The sequence below is a fragment of the Taurulus bubalis genome (assembly GCF_910589615.1).
Source record: "Taurulus bubalis genome assembly, chromosome: 3".
Taxonomy (NCBI): domain Eukaryota; kingdom Metazoa; phylum Chordata; class Actinopteri; order Perciformes; family Cottidae; genus Taurulus; species Taurulus bubalis.
Window position 1 is genome coordinate 29,015,084 of NC_136591.1, and position 22,594 is coordinate 29,037,677.

The window sequence follows — 22,594 nt, forward strand, 5'->3', positions numbered from 1 at the left end:
ACTGCTAGGGCAACAAGAGAGGGGCCAAGTGACAAGAGAGTCTGGGAGAGAGGGAATGAAAAAAGGTACACAGAGGAAAAATAAAAAGAATGACTCAAATACAAGAACACAGATGGGTTCAGGGTCAGTTATAACAGGGGGGGGGGGTAATGACAGAGAACAAAAGCTATGGAAAAGGATTTCTTGTTCGAGCCACAGGTCAAAAAGAGAACAGCGCCCATGACAATGATTTCAGTCCAGTGTGGTGGTTTTCCAGCTTTTCCTCCGTTTCTCTCCACCCCCTCCATCTCACAGAGACGACTCCACCTCTCTAGTGATAGTGATCTCGGTCTCTGACCGAGGGAGCACCTCAACCGCTGCAGCTTGCTCCGGGGTCTCATGGATCACCTCCAGGGCTGAAGCGGCAGCAGTCTTGCCGTCACCGCTGGCCTTCTTATCAGTGTTCTGTTTGTCTGCAGAGCCGCAGCACAGCTTGGGAGCACACTGAGTCCGACAGGAGAGCTCACAGAGGGAGTCTCGAGACTCTGAGTTGAACGTGACAAACTCGGGCTGGATGGTGGTGGCATGGATGCCCTCGTCGTGAAAGAAGTCCTTGATGCGCTTTGCCACCTCCATGTAAGATGTGGGGTCGTGGCACTTGATATGTGCTGTTGCGATGATGCGACTGCCGGCCAGCTGCCAGATGTGCAGCTCGTGGATAGCAAGGACGCCTTCCAGACCGAGCAGGCGCTCGTTGAGTCGGTGCATGTTGATCTGCTTAGGCACGGTCTGGAGCAGGATGAGGGCGGACTCTTTGAGCAGCGGGTAGGTAGTATACAGCAGGATGCACACCATGATGATGCAGAGTGTGGGATCCAGGTAGAGAACCCAGCAAGGGCCGGCAAACTTCATGGCCGACATAGTGGGACCATCCAGCAGGTCCACCAGCGTGTGATTAACATGCTGGTGGTCCGTGGAGTGGCTGTTGATACACGGGTTCACACATGTCTCACCTTCTATGCAGGGCTGCCACACAAAGGTAAATATTAAAGAATTGACCACCACAATGACAGAGCCGAGGGCGTCACCCAACACATGGAGGAAAACGCCACGCATGTTGAGCTGCCCCGCAGGGTCATGGTCCATATCCTCATAGTGGGGGTTGCCATTCATCTGCACCTCTGTGTTGTCTTTAGAGCTGATTTCTGAAGATAAAAACAAAGGTTTAGTTTACCAGAACTTGAAGTGAACTTTTAATAATCAACTGGACTTCAACACTGATAAACTACTACAGCATTCAAAATAGATATATTATAGACAAAACTGAAACCATCAAAAATAGAAATATTTCTTTGAGAAATTTCAGTCAAAAATAAAACAACGTCACTGCAGATTTAAAACAAATTAACCAGCAAGACATGAGATGATCATTTGAGGTCAAAGCCCAAGCCCGTTTGAAACTTGAAACAAAAAAGCCCAAACTCAGCCTCCGACGTTATCAGGTGAAACGTGTTGACATTCCATCAGAATGTCAAGAGGATGATGACTAAGTGCAATTTACTAAGACACATGAGTTGACATAGTGGTGATTTGTTTTGTCTTGCCAACAACGCTCTAGCTTTGACCTTGGTAGACAATGAGTGACTGAGTCAGTACTATAACCGGTCAGGGCTACAACGACCATGCTGGATTATATGAAAGGAAACTCCCAGCATTTGGGATCCTATCTGCTAATAATAATAAATAATTTCAATTTATATAGCGCTTTTCTAGATACTCAAAGACGCTAAGAAACACTGCAGTTATTCACATCAACAAATTCCATTAGTAATTGCAGGCAGTGTGGTAGAGTACACAGCTCTGAGGGAATAGCACCTGAGCAATGGCTGCTCTCTTCCAATCCCAGGACACCACTGGGTCATTCATCAGCGGCTAATGATGTGGCTGGGGCTGTCGAGTCCACTGTTACACTGATGTATGACCCAGTAACAGCCATCAGTGCTAGGTGAGGGCAGGGAAGGGGGGGTTATAGCCTCCACTTATTGAAACCGGCAGGGCCTAACAGTGTGGGGGAGAAAAGGTTTTCTGCATGGGTTTAACCCTTCCGTGGACAAGGACGAACTATTGGGGGTTGGTCGGGTGCTTGTTGGTTCAGTTGATGACTAGTGTATGAATCCAAGAGTACCTTTTCTCAGAAATTGTGAGCATTAAGAATCATGCACGAGAGCTTAAGCAATTTTGATCGACGAGACGCTTAACTTGCAAGTTTTAACTTGTGAAAAAGAGGACGTTACTCAGCGTCCACATATCTGTAATTACAAGCCATCTGATAGTGGTCATTGTTTCAAAGCCTGAAAGCCGAGGCCGCCACTTAAGGTGGCCACGTTTCCAAGGATAGAATAACCCACTCAGATAAATATCTGATAACAGACGCATTTGTCTAAATGCCACTACCACCGCAGACATAATAAGGATTAGTCATTGAGACAGTGTGTCCTCCTGGGACATTGAATACATGTACTGTTATGCAACCAGGACTGCTAACAATGGAGACAAAGTTTGGCACAATGCTGTCAGTTTCGATGTAGGACACAATGATGCTGGAGTCACAGGGTCGGGGCACTATATACTGACATGCACAGTACACTTTAACATTAAATTACATTATTCTACATCGGGAAGAGAAATAAGACCCTCTTTACACACAATGGCTACACAGGTACATACCATGTCTCGGTCTCGCATCTCCCGGGCTGTTGTGATTAGCCACCAAGTTGTTGGTCTCCTCTCCTGAAGATCCGTTGCCAGCCTTCAGCGACTTGCCGTTTTTGCCCCTCTTGTTTTTACTCCCGTGAGAGTGACCTCCGTGGGAGTGCCCGTGGCCTCCGCCGGCGTGGCCGCGGAACAAGCAGAGTCCGAGCAGGTTGATTAGGAGCCCCGCGGCACCGACTCCGGCGACCACCAACGGGCTATCGATCTCCTGGGGCTCGGTGAAGCGCTCCACTGCCTCCAGGACGATGGTGAAGCACAGCGCCGTGAGGAAGACGGCGTTGACGAGCGCCCCCATCACCTCCGCCCGGATCCAACCGAAGGTGTTTTTGTTGGTCGCGTGGGTTTTCTCGGCGAATCGCACCGCGACCAGAGCCACGACCAGGGCAATAACGTCCGACAACATATGAAAAGAGTCCGACAGCATCGACAGGGATGAAGTGATCCGACTGACCACCACCTCCACGATAAAAAAACCAAAAGTCAATGAGAGCATGCATAGCAGCCGCACGCGATTAGGCTCGCAAGCCATTTTCTATTTCTTCTCAGTCCTTTGTCGAGTCAAGTTTCGAGTTAACGTTCAATAACGTTTTACTTTGTCTTGTAACGAGCTCACTGGGACATCGGCTAATGTTAGCTAACGCTAGCTCTCCGTTTGAACACCGCTCCGAGCTAACGACTGGCGTTAAGCTAGCTGAGACAATACGGTCGATGCTAACAGCGTCTCTATACACTGCTGTTTCCCAGCGACGGCAGCATCACTCGGCTAAACTGAAGACAAGCAAAGGTAAATTAATCCGGCAAATTATTCGAGTTCCTGTATACATATACCGTGGTCCGACACCAGCATATTCCAGATACGTTTGCCGACGAGCTCCGGTTTGCAGACGGCTGAAACTTTGCACCCGAGCCGGTAAACTTTCCACACGGAACACGGCACCATGATGCCACGCCCCGGACGGTTCCTATTGGTGGAGAGGATCCATGATTGACTATGATTGGTCAGATTGTGCAACTCTCCTAGGTAGGCGGAGTAAACAGCGGTTGCTAAGCACGCTAACTGCGCCTGTAATCTCGCGATGACTAATGTATGTAAATCTAACTATCGGCACTTCGTTTAAAAAACGTGATTACATTCAATATTCATGTGTTTAAAAGGGTGAAAGCGCTTGACCTTTGCCGTATTCACCATTTAAAGTGATTACTTTAGAGTGTTTATCATCACTAAACATGAGGCAATCAAAAGACAGTATCTGTCTGTTAAATATTGGTTTCTCAAAGGTTTAATTTAGTTTTGTTGTCATTAAATACACCCTTAGTATTGTTTTATTGTTGATAATATGATATTTTACTGGTGATAATGTGATAGTTGTGTTCCCTTACTGTACTAGTTTTAATACAGAAATATATTCACTCGTTTGCTATGGTGTTAAATCATACGTGGTTACTTATATCTTTTGTCAAAACTAAATATTTGAAAATAATTAGACCTATCTTTCAAAACATATCGAAACTGTTGATTATTCAATCAACTATAACTTGGAGGCCTGTTATTGAACAAAAGCATAATATAATGATATCCTTTAATCTGCTATTAATCAAGCCCAAACAATGTTCAGGAGTGAAGGCGTATTGCTGTGTTGCCTATAATCATTGGCAAAAACTCAATTGAGTGGCCGACTTGTCATGGTTAACTGATGACCCCTTGTGGGAGTAGTCTTTATAAAACGTGTGTATTTGTAGTAAAGTGTAATGGAAATTGAAAATGATTTAGTTTAGAGTAATTGTTTTGGCAAACTTTTATAAAGTACATTCATATATTTCATTTGACTATGTACATATAATATACATATTAATATGCATACTGAGCATCTTCGGCAGAACATGTCATTCAGGATTGACAATGTTCTTATATCTACAATAAGTAGCTGAAATCAAGGTATGCAAGAGCCAAATTTTCACAATCATTCTCTCAGCAGAGTTCATTGCTACAGGTTTAGCAGTAGTTTTTATGTTAGCACTCTTGTCAAAACCACAATAGTTGTAATATTTCCTTTTAGATTTAAGTCCAAATCGATCAGTCCTTTTTTCTCAGATTATGAGCAACTATACAAATTTAGCAAGAATATACACAGGAACATTCACAATCAATAACCATCTATAAAAGGAACACAGCTGCACATCAATCTGTCCAACTAAATACAAATCTGACACTACAAAGCTTGCAATATCATACACATGACTGCATTTTTTGGCTTCACTACTATCACAACTAATGGATTATTATAAATACCACTTTAATTAGATCCAGTTATTATGACTATTCGCTTCCACATATCAGTCACAAGTCAGACAGTGGCAGATGTATGATCAGCGGATGCCGAGAATCTGCCTGCTCTTGAACTGGCAGGTCTTCTCCACTTCATTCAGTGTTTGAGCACGTAGCTTAGCCGCCTGCAGCCTCTTGAAAATCAGCTCCTGGGATGTTACACTCTGACGGCCGTCAGGCCTCTGGTTCTCTTTACTCTCACCGGCAAAGTGGACCTTCTTCTTGCCAGGGGAGAGGTTCTCCACATCTAGGACCAAACAGTAAGGAGACACCGATTAATAAGGATCAACTTTACATCAGGTATAACAATACAACATGACAGCTAGGTGTGTAATAATTCTTTATTGATGTACAAAAACACAATTTACATGATTTTAAAAGTAATACATTAACATAATTTAAATCATCCACATTCAAAACGGTAGCATGAACCCATACAAATTGCTCAGTTCTTGTTTTGGTTGAGTAAGTCCAGAGGTCTTCGTCTAATTCCCATACCTGTGTCTTTGCCATAGAGCGGTGCCAGACCCCTCTGCTGCTGTAGACCGTTGTAATTCCTTAGCAAGGTCTCGGCTCTGTAACAGTATATTGGGATAAAGAGTTTACACCAATTAGTTGGCATTAAGATTGATATTTTCGAATGATCAAAATAGCATAAATTACAAAAGTATTGATAGTTTTATTTTTTACCTGGAAAGCCTCTCATCTGACAGTCGCTCACGTGCACAAAGCTCCTGCTCTCGTTCTGTGGCGATTGACAAAATAGAAGCCTTTATTTTTCAAATTTGTAGCACTTGCCATGTGACAGTAACCTTTCTTCATTTGCACACATTTTATAACATTCGGCTGCTTGTCACAAGCAACACAAACACCTGTTCCAGTTACAAGTTTACTTACTAATTTCACTTTTAGGCCTCAATGTGTATTTAACATTAAAACGACTAAGTCACATATATATAACATTTAAATAAAATGTTACGCCAGAATAATGGTATAAAAAATACTTTTCACAAAAGAATGTTTTTCAACGTGACTCTCAGCTACAGGTGAGCAGGAGCCATAATGTCACACAGCTGAGGGCCAGCGTGGGACAGAGGGGAGTAGAAATAAAGAAAGTCTTACTCTCCAGCCTCTCCTCACGTTCCTTCAGTGCCTTTTCTCGGTCTCGCAGTGCCTGTTCCCTGAGTTTGAGCTCTGCAGCAGAGGCGGGCATCGGTTCAGCCGGCCTGTTATGGGGACAGTCGGAGTCTGCCGACTTCCTTCGGAGTCGCACTTGTGCGACCCTCTGCTCCTCAGCAACCGCATCAGCCAACAGACGGCTCTGCAGAATAGACTCTACAGAGGGCCTCAGATAGTCCTGTCAACAAAGTAACAGACCTGAGCCCTACTTACATGACAACCCAATCTGTTTAGCTGGTAGCACAAGTAAAGTTTCTGACAAAATAATTAATTTCTAACCTTCAGGTTGAGCATTTTGCAGAGTAAGGTGTTCAGTTCCTCAGAGTACCGGTATGGGATTCTTCTGAACTTGCCCTCTCTGATCCTCTCTGCCAGTTCTTTTTGGTTGCGAGCAGTAAACGGAGGGCTAAACAGAAGGAATTCAGAGAACATGTCAGATTCAGTGAACAAACCACAAAGTGAGAAAATCCAGTCGAGGAAATTACATTATTTATTCATTTATTTTAAACTTACGATAATGCACACAGTTCATACAGCAAACATCCCAGTGACCAAATATCAGATTTCTCGTTGTATGACATCCGGTCTACTTGTTCCTGAAAGATAGTGGCAAATGTGGCTAATTAGACTAATATCAGGAAGGCCAAGGGATCAGGTCAAATTTTCCAAATATTTAAAAAAAAAAGAAAGAAAAAAAGCAGGATTAAACTCACTGGAGACATGTAGTAAGGTGTCCCAACAAATGTCTTCGCAAAACTGGTGTCATGGTTCAGGATCCTTGCAAGGCCAAAGTCTCCGAGCTTCACATTCTGTTTAATGTCGAGGAAGATGTTGGCTGGTTTCAGGTCTCGATGAAGAACCGTTGCCCTGCCATCACTGCGTCTGTGGCACTCCTTCAGGGCCAACATGAGCTGTGCCGTGACACGCAGAACAAAGGGCTCTTCCAAATAACGCCTGCCATGGTAAGAACACACACTCTTAATTCTGCAAGTATTTTCAGGAAGCACAGATGTAGAAAGAAAGGAAACATAACCGATACCCTTTATAATGCACATAAAAACACATAACTTGCAGTACTTGGTGCAATTCAAGACAAAGAATCATAGTCACCTTTCTTTGATGCACCGGGTGATGAGACTGGACAGGTCCCCACCTTCACAGTGCTCCATAACAATGTATAGCTTTGCGTTAGGCCGGTCTATGATGCGGTCGTAGTACCTCACTATGTTTGGGTGCTTGAGCTCCCTCAGGAGGTTCACCTCCGACACCAGCATCTGCTTTTCACTCTCCGCCATGGTACCATAGTCCAGCTCCTTCCACACTAGGATCTAGGGACAAAAGAAGTTGAATTATTAAAAGAGAACTTAACATTTATGATAAAAATGTAGCGTCAAGCAAGCAGAGTCAAAGATCAACTAACAGACAAGCTTAAGTAACTGACGTTGAGTCCATCATGATTTCCCCAACAGTTGCCACTGTTACAATTAAGGGTTTGTGTTTATTCTTGTTTCAAAAGCTACATAGTTGTATATACCAAGGCTGCCTTTCAGCAGCTATACATTTTTACTTGTCAGATACAGAAGTACCTTTAACCCCCCACAGCCCACTAGACTAATCTGTTCAGCTTTAGGCAGTAGATCAAGGTGTCGGCAATTACTTCAAAACTTGAATGGAAAGAAGCCGCCATGACATGTTAATGAATTGACTTAACTATGCACACCTGGGGTTCATCTGCCGACCAACAGGACTGACCTTTTTTCCTAGGTTTTAACGTTTATTCGGATATTTCTTGGCTTTGGCAAGTACAACGTAACATTACCCGTCATCCATTTATAATGTCGTTTCAGCACCAATTACCCCCAAAATACTGACTTTGAGTGCCAAAAATACGTCTAAACACCATTTTCATTCATCTTCCAGTTCCTGGACGGAGGAAACACAGGTTACATATACGTTATATTAAACATAGCACACCATCACTAGTATCACAGCCGGCAGGTCAGCTTTTAACTCAACTAACGTTATCTAGGAGGTTACACGTTAAAGTTCAATCGAGCACCGATAACAGACGGCAGGCAGGTACACCTGATGTACAGGTGGGCAGTGGTTAAGTGCAGACAAAACGAGTGAACGTTACTCACTTTGCCATCATGTTTCCGTCTTATTTTCTGGCACTTTCCATAGGAGCCTGAGCCTATAGTGAACACCACCTCGTAGTCCTCGACACGGGAGGGCATCTTTAAACCCGAATCTAACGTTGAAAGTTACCGGACTTAAGCGAACGTTAAGTTTGACTGGGTTGCAGTTGAATCAGCGACTTCCGCATTCGCCTCTAACTTTACGTTTCTGCTGGGGATGCTTTTGTTGCCGGTGAAGAGGCTGAAATAGACCAAATGTTTGGCTTTTGGTTTCTTTGGTTGTTCACTCGTGTGTACTGAAGAGACGCTAACCAAAACAGGAAGCGTTTGCTCTCCGTTTAAATTGGTGCCCAAATCCTCAATCGTGATTGGTCAGCTGTCTCCTCATGGGGACTCCTGATTGGATAATGCGATGATACAGTTCGGAGGTTGCTAAGCGTCTGAAACCCGCGAGAGTAGAGCGGGTAGATGGCGCGCGCTCACTTCGCCACGGGATGGCGCTAGAAACACAAGTCATAGCCATGTTTCCTGGAAATGGTAGATAGTTTGATAAAAAAAAATAAGATGGATGATGGGACATTTTTGTTCATTAATGTTCAATAGATTTCTCAAGGTCTCACTTGAATGCTGCAGCTGGTAGTATTTGGAAAACTTGTTGATGTTGATTAGACCAATGAGGTTAATTCCTGTTTGACCACTGCACCATATATGAATGCCTTGTCTATAGGACAATGTCAGCAGCCGACTCTAAATGCACCTTTTGATAAGATGAGATAAAATAAGATAATCCTTTACTAGTCCCGCAGTGGGGAAATTACAGGATTGCATAGTCACATACTGTGTGATGCAATTGTATGGTAGGCATGCTAAAGAGATTCTGATTGATTCATTAACTGTTCCTCTTTTGTATTTTATAACAACGCTTCTAGTATTAGCCTGCGCCTGACAGTTCTACATTCAGTACTTAACACAATTCAATTAAAGATGTGGAGCATCATCCCCCATGTGCACAGGTGTGCTACATACTGCCCTTGATAGTGGGAATGGTTACCTGCCGGCCCATGATTGAAACGTGTATGCTCCGATGAAGGCTTGTTAGACCGAAAGCGCAAAGTGAAACATTGCATAAATGTGTGTGAACATCTCTTCTATCTGTTTGGACTCACGGATGCTTCCAGCACCTTAACAAATGCTAAGTAGAGTAGAGCGGTGTAATGCAAAATGAAATACATTGTTTTATCAACGGTTAAAAAAAGATGCACGTTATGTACAGAGCCTGAGCTCAATGAATAATCTGCCTGAACCTCTTATTTAATTTTTAAAAAGCATCCAAAAACATTAAAGAGGTTATTTTTCAAGATAGACAAAATAAATAAGTGTAAATACACTTAGATGTATAAGTTTACTTCCGTTGCAGTATGGATATAGATATAGAGTATGGATATAGAAATGTAGCCTATTTATTTAGGTTTACTGTTAATCGTTCTACTCAATGTCTGCAAATCCATGTTTGGTTTGGTTCAAGGTGTGTTTACAATATTAAATGTTTTTTCTTTGATGATAACACTGCATATCTTACTATAGACCACAAGAGTAGTAGTTGTTGAAAAAGTAAAAACTAATGGTGATAATAAACAATATAAACTGCATGACTAATCATTTCATTTTTTAAAGATATATGCCTACATGTTTTGAACAGTGATCACAATTTGATCACGTTGGGAACGTTTTCTTCCAGCTGAAGCCCTGGGACTTCAGTTTTTCTCAAGGCAGAGTAAAAGTAGCTGTCTAGAAAATTAAGCAAAGGTAAGAATAGCTCACTAAAAATATCCAAAGACCAAATAACATTTCAACACTCTTTTATCTTCTCAATTGAAATGAACAGGCTAACTGTCCTTCCGTGATGAATATGTTTGTAAATAGCAGGAGTAAATACTATTTTGTATTAAAAAGTCTAGTGGCTGATCTTCAGGGTTTTGTTCTCCTCACTGTGTAATCCATCGATATTCCTGATTACAGGAAAAGGTTGCAGGCTGCCGTCAGAGCAGTTTTATGCCTGCTATTGACAGACAATTAATCCCCAAAGTTTTTATAATCGATTCATTGCTTGAGCCATAAATAAAGCAAGAATTCCAAAGATATGTTGGTTTCAGCTTTTCACATGGCAGGATGTTCTGCTTCTCTCTCATATGTTTCTGTAAATGTATCATCTTTGGGTTTTGGACTGTTAATCGGAGAAAATAAGCTATTTTGAGACGTTACCTTGAGAGAGGGGCAATTTTCACAAAAATGACATTTTACTAACCAAGCTTGATTGTAAAAGTTACTGACGGATTTATTACTTATATCTTTACGTTATTATAGTCAAACAGCCCTTTTTTAGATATTCAAATATGTTGTTTCCCCTAAAATGTAAGGTAAATGAACGCCCAGATATCAATTTACAGTTTTACAAGGAACAACTTCCGTCTACTCTACACTGAGTTTATCTCGCTGATGTTGGTAATATATTATATACTGGTGTTATGTCTAAGTTTCATTTACATAAATATCCTCTTGTTGAAACATTCTGAGAACAAACTGGTTGGATCTGGTTATTGGCTGCAGTAATATCATGATTTTTTAAAATTGCATTTCAGATTTCCTCCATGTGACAGATACAGGATTATTTTCTCATTACAAGTTCATTTTGATATCCCTGCTTGAGTCTTCTATCGGTAACGCCTTTCTCAGTGGGGAAGCCTCAGTAACAGTTGTGTTCAAATGATCCTCTTTCTGCTCTCTGCTGCCTGTACCACACACTGACAAAACTCACACCACGAGAGAGTGAGCGCCAGAGCCGGTCTGTCAGTCTGCCTCTGCAAAGGTTACTCCTACAAAGAGCTGGAGGAGTTTGGACATCAGCCAGGAACAGTGGAGGGAGGAGGTAGAGTGGAGAACTGACGGCTAAAAACAACAGACAGTCAGGTGCCCGAGGCCGCTCAGAGTCAGCTGACCCTGTTAAAGGCCAAGAGTTGAGAAAGAGTGACAGACAGCTACATCACAGGATGACCTCCTCACCTTTGCCGGGGTCACCGTGCTGCTGTTGTGAAGGTTTCTCTTTTACTTTCTTTTTGGGTACAGTTTCCCTCAAAGAGCCTTCTCAAGACCAGATAACTGGGGGTTTCCACTGGGTGCTTTCTTTTCTTTGGACGTTCAGACTCCAGAATATGCTGATAATTAGGCTAATAACAGTAATATTAAAGGAATAGTTTGGCATTTAGGGAAATACTTTCATTTGCTTTATCGGCGAGTTAGATTAAGAAGATTGATACCGCCCCTGTCTGGTTAATGGAGGTTATAGCCAGTAGCCGTTTAGCTTAGCTTAGCATAGCATAAAGACAAACGGGTGGAAACGGCGAGCCTGGCTTTGAACACAACAATCACCTGCCTGCACCTCTAAAGCTCCCACAATACATATAAATGGTTGTTTCATTTGTGCAAAAGACAGTGTGATTACAACAACAATTATAACAATAAAAAGAATTTCCTTTTTATGTGCAGAGGTTTATACTGAGAGATGACGTCTCTGGTGAGATGTTTCACCTCCCTTGTATTGGGCTGGAGACAGAAAACTGAATACTGAGATAGGAGCAAAGGAGACAATATATTTCTTGTAATTTTGTGATCCTAACGGCACCGAGGGTCCGACCAGCCACCATCATGCTCTCCTGTGACCTCCTCTTCACAGCTGGATGTTTTAATGCTTGCTGACTCAAGGGACACGGCCACCACCGCAGCATTCACGAGGGAGCAGGCATCAAAGTGTGACATTAAAAGACCTGGGGGAGCAGTACCCGTGAAATAGTTCATTGCAGTCGTCCGAAGAGGAACACCTCTTCTGCAGAGGACACAAAAGTTCCTCTGGAGACAATGTAATGAGTCTGTAATGTGGGTGACCTTCGGAGGAGCCGTACTGAGGAGCAGGAGTCCCAATGGGACCACGGCTCCTGACTGTTAGCCCTTTGGTTGTTGAACCTTTGTGCATATTTAATCCCATTTTCCAGCTCACATCCTGCTGTTTTCAACCTCAATTGCCATTGGTTGCTTGAAGCGTGTGGCTTTCCGTGAGAGCCTCCACATATCTCAAACTGTTGGTGCTGATGGAAACTCATGTCAGCCGTGAATTGCAAATAAATACATTTACTCAAGTACTGTAAAGAAATTGTTCGATATTGTGGCACAAAAAAAAAAGCTTTACAAAAACGCTGCCCACATATTAATGCACAGGTGATAATACATTCTGTAATATACTGTATATAACAGTACTAGCAAGTACTTTCACTTTTGTTACATGAACTTTATTTTGCTAAAAATACTGTATGATTTTGAATGCAGGCCTGAGTTCCTTTACATTGAGGTATTACTACCCTTTACTAAATACCTCTTTATTTCTCTGACTGGGCCTCCTGAGAGTGCTTCCCTCAGTCCAACTCCACCTCAATGGATATCTTTTCTCCATACAGTACTACACAAATGTACAATAGGGTTGTTCCAGACAGGAAACACTAACAATCCCTTTGTGGTTGATGCAGCAGTCAACCGTCTGCCAGGGTCAGAGTTCACACCGACACGAGTCCACCACTGGGCGTCGCAGCTGAAATCAGAACTCTGTAACAAACCAGTGACTTTCAATAGCTGGTGACTGATATCATTTAAACAACAGCACAGGACTGAGCACACACTGGAGACCATTCTCAGCCAGTAACTGAGTGAAGAGACAATGGGAAAGTTGACATTTACAGTTGCAGACAGAAGAGAACGTCTAGAACAAAAGTGTGATTTAAAATCAGTTACATTTTTTTAAGACCCTCAGGATTCCTACATACTGTTAAAGAATAATTAAATAGTTTGACATGGAAAACATGCTTATTGTTTTTTGCAGCGTTCACTTGAGATGAGATAATTGATACGACTTCCTGCATGTTAAATACGAAGCCAACTTGATTAAATGAGCGTTACGTTACAAATACCTCCAAGGTCAATTAACATGATACATACAAAATGTATTAAAGCTACAAGTTGTGATTTTTCGAGAGATTATGTTTTGGACTTTTTCAACAGAATAAACCAAGAAATATTAGATAATCAAAATGAAATGAAAAAAATATATAAAAAGGTTTATACCTTTCCCTTCAACCTCCAATCAGTTAAATAAAGCAAATATGTTTTTCTTTCTCTTTCTCCTTATTTTTCCATCAATCCATATTTACTTTTCCTGATCACATTTATATAATTCTTAAAGATTATTAAGCTTACCTCACCCCACTGCTTGCAGTCTTTATGCCAAGCTCAGCTAGCTGGCTGCAGCTACATATTTAACAGACAGGTGTGGCACTTTTATAAATTTTCTCATCTAATTCTCAGCAAGATGCATAATGCCAATAAAAAAAAAGAATCCTTTAAGCTTCCCTTCAAATGTCCAATGCATTCATACCGAAAACCTTTGACTACAGAGGAACTGAAAATCAAAAGGAATACACTATTTAAAATGTGTCTAAAACTTGTTAAAAGAAAAGCATAACACTGTTCGGCTTCTTTATGATGTTTTATTCCAGCACAAGTCTTTTGTGTTGTAAAATGGCTGTGTAGCTAGGAATTAAAGGAGAAGTACAAAATGGAAAATTACAGACAGCTCTAGTATAATTTGTTTAAATCCCTATTGTGTTTATTTCCTAAAACCACATCTAGGAAAACATAACTTCCCTGCCTTCTTTGGAAACATGGTCAGAAAATACATTTTCAAAAAAGAAGTGAAAAGGTGAAGAAAAAGAAAAATGAAGCTTTATTTCAAGTCACTCTCACGGTGGAGGGGACTCTGAAGGGCCGCTGGACGCATCACATGTACAGCCTGCTTTAAGAAGTCATTTACTACCCAGTCAGGTAGCCCCTTTTTCCATTTCACATAGTTTCTACCAACAGTGGCACACGGGGAGGGCAGTAAACTACTAAAATGCACATTTTATGCATTTTTTTTTTATGACAATAATTGCTGCTCCGCTATAATTTTCCTAATTTAAGCAGGCTAAGCAAATTACATATAATGGACCTCAAAACCACTATACAAGTGTATTTGAGAGAGACCAGCTGCGTCATTGCAGGGCCCTGCCAGAGTTTCCCTCGTTAAGTGAAGAGCGGTCTCTTCCTCACTGGCCCAGTTTTAGCTCGACACCAGGAAACTATCTTTTAAACAAACGTTTGCCAAGAGAGTGTGAAGAAACAGCATTATTTGGGATTGTGGTCCACCAGGACATCAGGTAAGGCTTGATACTCAAGGTGTTCCACTAAATCCTGATGAGTTAAAAATGTACAATGGTACAAGTTTGAAACTGGGCCTATGTGTCGCTGTGCAAACGTTGCGTCAGCCAACACACGGGCGTACAGTAGCTCTAATGTCTTGAAGCACACAACAACTTCCTGGTCAGGAACTCAACAAATAAAAGAAGAAAAGAACAAGGTCAACACTGAGAAATGAAGGGGAAATCCTTGCTTTCTTTTTTAAAACATTGATTTTTTTTTTTTTTTAACTAAAATTCTCAGAAGTTAACACAGAACAAAAGAGAGAACGCTGCCCTCATTTCCAACAATGAAAACTCTTCCTCAGCTTTGTTATGTACAAGATTTAAACATACCATGACATGAGGACGACAGTTTCATGTAATTTAAAATGAAATCAAATATGACCACTCATGGTGAAATTGCCGCCACACTCTGATGTCACAGAGCAACACGACATGAATCATAAATATCAAAAAGGGGAATAGGACAACCACACACACACTCACTTAGGCAGGTTATGCTGTAAATTTACAGTAATGACACCTATAGTTCTGTAAGCCAAAATCTCTATTTTAGAATGCTGAACATTAGGGTAGCTTTCTATAAAAATCATATTTTTCCATCTATTTTTCCCCACCCGACGACAATAAGCATATGGCTTAAATATTTGTAAAACTATGTAGTCCAATGGGGGAATTAGAGTCTCTGCCTTCTCAGTCTGGCTTGCTGAGATGATCCTTAGCGACAGATGTCTGCTCTGCTGTGTGTAGCTGCACGTGGCTGTGTGCGCACATGTTTGTGTAAGTGTGTGTGTGTGTGAATGTTGGAGAGCAGAGCATGAAAAGGGGGAATCCACAACGATGGCGTTAGATCAGACTGCATTTCTTGCTATATGTGTCGCCATTTTTTTTTTTCCTTCCTTTTTTTAAAAATAAGCACTTCGGCACAGTCTCCTCTTCCTCCCTTCAACGCCTTCAAAAAAATCCTTAAATCAAGAGCCGCATCATAGCCACCATCCCTTTAGGCTTTCAGCATGGCTGCCAGTGTAAACATGATCCTCCTTTTTCAGTGAGCTCAGAATACTGGCTCGACAGGGGGAAATAAATTCAACAAAAGAAAAAGACGTCAACAACAAATACAATGGCCGTTGTTGTGGAGATATGCAGGTTAAGGGAAAGAAATTAAAACATTTGACAGCTACCACACAGGAATATTTCCTGGGACAGGAGCAGTTAGGGCAGTATGGATCCTTAGTGCAATGAAGGCCAGAGGAGCAGCGGGCTGCGCGGCCTCATCGTTCATACAGCCGCTCGCTCTGGAAGGTGTGGCCAGCCGGCTAGTCGGCAGCTGAAAGAGGTCCAGTGGGCTTCAACAACTCTCGCCAGGAAGAAGAATAAGGGCAGACGTTATGCTTCTAGTCACATATATATATATTCACTCACACACACGCGCGTCCATACACACCTTTATACTCTGTAAAACTACTACGGCTAAAGCCTAGGAGGGGAACAGAGAGAGTCCGGTCCAAAGTGTCCTCTGGAGGAGTCCTGAGCCTCATGTCGTTCACTTCGAATAAAAAGTTATGTACCTGTGAGCGTCTACGTGTATGAGGACGTGTAAACATCGAAATGTGTGTCGTGACGAGTGCGAGAGATTATTCTGCTCGGCCGTTGGAGTGGGTGTGTGGTGTTAGGGCTGTGTGCAAGTTAGCGATGCCTGTAACCAGTTTCCTATTGTATTTGCATTCTGTGTGTTTGTGTTCTTCATATGTTTTTTTTGATTTCTGTTAAGTCTCTCCACGGTTGTAAATGTACAATCATCCATCGTATGGGGCAGGTATGACGCTGGGCCACACACCAACTGATCCTGAGGCTTTTCCAGTGGTCCAATAAAGACTCTTGCCTCATCAGCGCACTCAAAATAAACAGCAGTAGAGGTACTGGACGACGCTGTACCAAACGTAGCCGGAGGCGAACGAAACCAATTGGATAAAGCACAGCCACATGGGGTCCAGGGTCATCTGCCGGGAGACCGCCTCCTTCTGTCCATCTTGAGAGGGGAATGATCCTGATGAGGAAGGGAGAAGTCAGAATTTTGCTCTGATGCATATTTCTTAAAATTAGTTGAACCAAGATGTTGCGATATAAAGTCAAACTGAAATTTAAGTTTATTTTTTCCCCCTAAAAATGAGCATTGTTGTCCTTGGCGTTTGTTTCAACTTGTGTACTTATTGTAAGAGTGGAAAAGCTTTATGCATTTCAGCTCGTGTCGATACGATGTGAACGTGGCATTACTCCATGTTGAGATTGAGCCACAGAGTAACGCATGGAGTACCGAGCTGACAGGACTACTGTTGCTGTGAGTGCGACAGTCTCGTCATTTCCAGCCACAACATCTGGACCAATGAGAGACGGCCAATGCAAGCTTCAGTAGAACCTCTCTTTGCCCTCGCTTGCAGGAGATGCCCGTCATAAAAGACAAAGTTAGACTGCTTTCTCTTTAAAGCAGAAATTTTAAAGATCATGTGTCAAGAAACCTGCTTTCCATAATCGGGTTTCCTGGAGAAACACAATTTCTTGGTCATGCAGGCTGGGAATCACATCTTTAATTGGCTTTGATCCATTTTCCATATGCCTGCTCACCAAAACGTTGCTCTGCACACGATACTAGTTATTGTAATGGATGAATAAAGATTTTGTGCATGTTAACATAGTCATTGCGTCTCTGAGAAATAGTGGCCCTCAGAGGTCAGTCAACTGTTGGCAAGGGGAGTCCCTTTCAAAAGGATTGAAGCTCAGAGGACGATTTTATACAATACTGAATTTTGGTAAAAATAGAAAAAAAGATATGCACCATAGCTGCGGTTTCATTCTAGTTTATATGTCTTTTCATCAAATTGAGGAAACAGTCAACTTTCAGTCAAAGTTTCAGTTCAACTTAAACAAACTGACATGGTGAGACAGACCTGTGGCGTAGAAGTGGGTCAGCATCTCTTCTTTCTCCACAAACCTCTGATACAGCCAGTCAGTCAGGGCCTCCGCCTCCATGGGAACCTCTTTTATTGGGTACATCCTGAAGGTAAAGAGAGAGCGATGAAACACAAAGAGGAATGACTGAAGTCTCATACAGCACAAACGGTCTGCATCGATCCGTCGTGGATGCTGCCGTCCAAACTCAGGGTGTCGGTTTCAGACTGGAGTCTATTGCAGCAGTCTGTGTGTTTACTGAAGGTCCAGCACGCTTTGTGTCTTCATGAGCTGGTCGGCTCGTCAGAGAGACAGAAGTGCTGCGGAGATCCTGACAGGAAGAAGCTTCACAACATGCTTTTGTGCGTGGGAAGAAAAAGCAACACAAAAAGAAAAATGTGTGTTTAAAAATGATGCATTAAGAATACAGAATATGTCTGGAATTTAAAAATTGATATTCAATATTTTTACCAATTAATTAAATTGGTTTAGTTTAAAGATGTAATTTTCTCAAAAATATTCGGAGGATATTACATTTTGTGTCCATTTATATTTACTTAATAAATTGTTTGTATCCACTAACAATTATATTTCGTAAACATGAAAAAATAATATGAAAGTGGGATGATACGGTTTTGTTTATCCATGGTGATTAAACAGTGACATGCGCTGTACATTTGGGTAATAATAATAACAACCATGAAAAGTGCATCTGTGCCTATGAGGAGAGCTTCTGTAAGAGTGTTGTAATACGTGTCACAGTATTGGTTACTGGAGTGACCAATACAGACAAAGACAAGATAACCAAAACCACTCTGAATAAAGCACGGTGCACTGGAGGAATGTTTATTATATTAGCATATTAATTATTTCAAACTCAGCGTAAATGAACATCATAAACAGATGAATACAACAATTTTCCATTTTTAAATTCCATGACTTTTCCAGGTTTTCCATGACCGCAAGAACCCTGCATTTATTTATCAAAATAAACATCTCCAGCAGATAAAACACTTAAAAAACAACAACATAATGATGCACTGGTTGACATTGTGAAACTAATGAAGGGTCCCTTTTATGAGCCACGACCAGAGTGCTGATGAAGTCTCGTCTGCAGCCAGAAGGGGTCCCTAGTAGGCCGAGCAGCTGCTGGTCACCTTCAAATAGAGGTTACAGTCTCCTCCCTCAGACCAGCTTTCCTCTGCACTCAACATTTGGGTAATAATATCAACCATAAAAGTACGTCTGTGCCTATGAGGAGAGCTTCTGTAAGAGGGTTGTAATATGTGTTACAGTATTGATTACTGGAGTGTTGAATACATATATTTAAAAAGCAATCTAAGCAAACTGTAACAGCAGCTGTCAGGATGAGGTCTGGTGGTTTAAATCCAGTTTAACAACACACACGTTTCCCCACTGCAGATATGAACATATCAATACATGAGCCACCATAGTGTTTTGAAAGAATCATAAATTAGGCATTTTTGCTCAGAATGAGCCTTTCTTCTGATAATTGAGCGGAGAGGACTGATTGAGGCAGAAAATTAAATCGGCAACTCATTTTATGAATGATTAACCGATCATCACGTTAAGCGAGAACATAATTAGCAGGTCAGTTGATAATAAAACTCTTCTTCGATGCAGCCCTAATTTCCTCAAAGTATTCACATGATCTCCTAAATAAAATGATAAACGTAATGAAAATACAAAGGGCTGTCCACATGACAAACGTAACGACATGACAAGTTAATCGGATTTTGTAAAAACCCTTGATAGCATTTTTTCCTGGACACGAGCAAGTCTGATTAAAAGGTTTCCATAAAGTTTTCTTTTTCTCACTGAGCCCATACTCATATTATGGTGTAAAAAGCCGAGGACGTCAGTGCAGTAAAAACAGGGTCTTTGTACTGAAGCAGCCTGTACCACCAAACCAGGAAAAGACTTGGTGTCCTTCCACAGATCAGACGGGCAGGCTGACAATTCAGCACAGACTTGCGCTAAGTTAGAGTATTTTAAGTGTATATCTACAGACCCTTCTACTTATTATCCGTCAGTTCATGGTGTGCAAGTCTGAACAAGATCCTCTTTGAGTAGAGCAACTTGTAGGTCCCCAGAGGCCTGGGACTCTAGTTAAACAGAGATAAAACTGACTTAACATCCACCACTTTCATCTATTTTAAGTTCTAGTAAAGCTGATCGTTTGAAGATAAAACAGCTTTTGACCAACAACAACCACACCCTCTGAGTGGATCTGGCTTCCCAAAACTGGAGCTTAGTGGCTGTGGCTGTCTGATAAGCTGAACACAGTATAAAGCAAGACGGTCCACAAGGTTTCTCCCACTAAGTCGGTGGGAGAAACCTAAGTTTGTTGTTTGGGGCTTCACACGTCGTTCCCATTAAGAATAGATTTTTTTCACAGCAGGGATTGGTGAAGGTGTTGTTGTCGTCGTCATTAAATACATTTAATAAGTCATTTACTTATAACTAGGGTTGGGCCCTGAGAACCGGTACCTACCGGATCGAAAAGCAACGCAGATTTCGGTGCCTGAGCCGATTTAAATACTTTTTTGTTACAATACTCTGTAATGTTGCACGGTATATAGATACTAAAAGGGTAGCGCGGTACCCGTACGTTAAAAGTGATACGATTTTGATGTATCGTTACTTTATTAAAATAGCCCGGATCAGAGCGCACTCGCTGCTCCGCTCTCTGTCGTCCGCCTGCATGCAGAGCGGGGCTCAAGGGGGCGGGACTTCCAGCGCTCACACACGACACGCACACAGATCGCTGGAGACACAAATCTCTCTCAGTTGATATTAATGACGACGTGTAGTCCAGTGAAGCAGCAGTTTGTAGAATCCAACAGTTTCTGAGTTCTGTTGCACACGGTCCCATCAGGCCACCTGATGCTTATGTCTGTTCTTTTTAAAAAAAAAAATATTGTTTATGGTTTGAAGTTAAAAGGTTTGAAGCTGTAGTTTAAAGTTAAGTGTTTTGTATGTATATATTTATATTTATAGTATACTTTAAACAGTTAATATATTGTTGAATTTGAAGAAAGAAAATTGCCTTGGCAATAAAAAAGTATCGGTTCAGGCACCGGTATCGTTTTAAAAGTATCGTTTTAGCACCGGTATCGGAAGAAAAAAAAACGATACCCATCTCTACTTATAACACATGGGAGCCTGCAGAGCGTTTCACACTAGCTCCAGCAGAGGCTGCCTGCCAAAGTCTTTCTACTCTTAAATGTAAACAGATAGCGCCGTAATCCCGTCAGAGGAAAATAGAAGCTGGCTTGGGCCAATTATCGGGAGGTTTGAGCAATTAGGGACTTGGGTAGTAGGTGGTGGCCACAGAGCTTTCCTGCAGCTGAAATAGTTATGCAGAAATCAGAATCTTTTGGCGTGGAGTTGAGGTCAACGGAGGTGCTGCTGATTCAGTTCCAGAGCAAATAAACGTGCTTATGCTCATTGGCTTATGAAGCAGGTTTGTTTGAAGGACAAATGTCTGTCGCCCCGCACGGCCAAAATCAAACCGCATGTTGAAGTTCAGAACTCTCTTCGCTGCTCTGAATCTTCCTGTCTCCTTACATTCAGGCGGATACAAACAGCGCCGTCTCGCTCCAGTCATACGAGTTATTTCAGACTAGGGCGACAAGTAACCGTAGTCAAATCCTCACATTTGAGAAGCTGGAATGAGCAACAGTTAGGCAGTAGTAGTGGTGGTGGTGGGATCTGGTGGCAGCGTGTTGGCGTGAGGCCATGGCAGCACTCTCATTTTCACCCTAACCCACTTGGCAGCGGCCGGCTTGTTAACCGGACACCCTGGCGGACTCACAGACAGCTGCGAGAGAGCTGCAGTTTCTTCTGTAAATAACCATTAATCTGATTTTTAGCGTGTGTGTGTGTGTGTGTGTATTGACAATATGAATGTCAATACAACATGATATTTCGGTATTTCCTACGAAATTGGCTAAACGTTTAGTTCTAAGTCAAAGTCACATGTGAGATGTCAGAGGCACTTTTATTGAAAATACAAATCATATCACGTGACAAAGTTAAGCTACTTTTGAGACAACTAATTGAGGACTGCTTTAGTTCAATAAATTCAACAATATATTAGTTATTGTCCTGGATTACTCATTTAAAAAGGGATATCATTCCGTAATTAAAGTTATGACCTTGTTTTCATCCCATGACAATTATGAACATGCTCACAGGCTAAAATAATGGTCTTGCGGTAAATCAGTGTTTCCTTCTTATACAAACTGAAACCTAAACTGTACATTTACGACCACAACTGAACATTACAATATCTCCCCTTTGCTCCAACCACCTCTCTCTCAGAGTCTTGACCACACAGCTAAGCCCATACGCTACTCTAATTACAACATATGCATCCAACTGTGTCACCACCCTACAACTCCACCAAGTTTGAATCATCCGTGCATGTATTGAAGAAGTGCATCAGCCGATTGATCACAGAGGCAAGTCCACCTTTTCATTTGAACGAGCAACGGTTGATGTTGTAATGTTATCACTCACTTCAACCACCGATCTAAGTTCATCACTCAGCATCTTTATCACTCAGTCAGTCGGTGACATACTTCTGGACCCCCTGTTGTGCTGCTGTCCAGTCACGTCATGCAATATCTCGTTTGAAAATATATCAATATGCCGTCTATAAGTCGCTCTACCATCCAGTACCTGCACTGCGTTTTATGGAAGATGTATAGAGTTTGCTGGATATGTGAACATTATTAGATATAGTTCCATGGACAAGTGATAACACCGGGGTTATTTCTGAAACTAAATTCTGTGTTGATAAATATAAATTCAGGTTATGAAGAGTGCAAATCAGACGCTTCTGATCCTCCACACTTGCTGCCTTATTTGAACCATTTAGCTTCTGTAAA

The 22,594-nt window shown here is 41.8% G+C and overlaps 3 protein-coding genes across 3 annotated transcripts in view; all 3 read right to left on the reverse strand.

Moving 5' to 3' along the window:
• Positions 1-288: 288 nt before the first annotated feature.
• On the reverse strand, positions 289-3,280 carry slc30a1a (solute carrier family 30 member 1a; the record flags this gene model as incomplete). Its single annotated transcript, XM_079215372.1, has 2 exons — positions 289-1,184; positions 2,707-3,280. The coding sequence occupies 2 exons, from the start codon at positions 3,278-3,280 to the stop codon at positions 289-291; spliced, it is 1,470 nt and encodes a 489-aa protein (XP_079071498.1).
• A 1,838-nt stretch (positions 3,281-5,118) lies between these two features.
• Positions 5,119-8,493, reverse strand: nek2 (NIMA-related kinase 2; the record flags this gene model as incomplete). The annotated part of the gene is made up of 9 exons (XM_079214850.1): positions 5,119-5,324; positions 5,576-5,652; positions 5,768-5,822; positions 6,200-6,434; positions 6,536-6,662; positions 6,770-6,852; positions 6,970-7,210; positions 7,367-7,584; positions 8,398-8,493. The coding sequence occupies 9 exons, from the start codon at positions 8,491-8,493 to the stop codon at positions 5,119-5,121; spliced, it is 1,338 nt and encodes a 445-aa protein (XP_079070976.1).
• Positions 8,494-16,627: 8,134 nt separating this feature from the next.
• The window catches only part of lpgat1 (lysophosphatidylglycerol acyltransferase 1), a gene marked incomplete at both ends in the record, with an annotated part of 36,559 nt that continues 30,592 nt past the window's right edge, over positions 16,628-22,594 (reverse strand). The window contains 2 exons of the mRNA XM_079216352.1: positions 16,628-16,779; positions 17,678-17,784. Coding sequence (XP_079072478.1) covers positions 16,628-16,779; positions 17,678-17,784 — 259 coding nt within the window. The remainder of the gene's footprint in view (positions 16,780-17,677; positions 17,785-22,594) is intronic.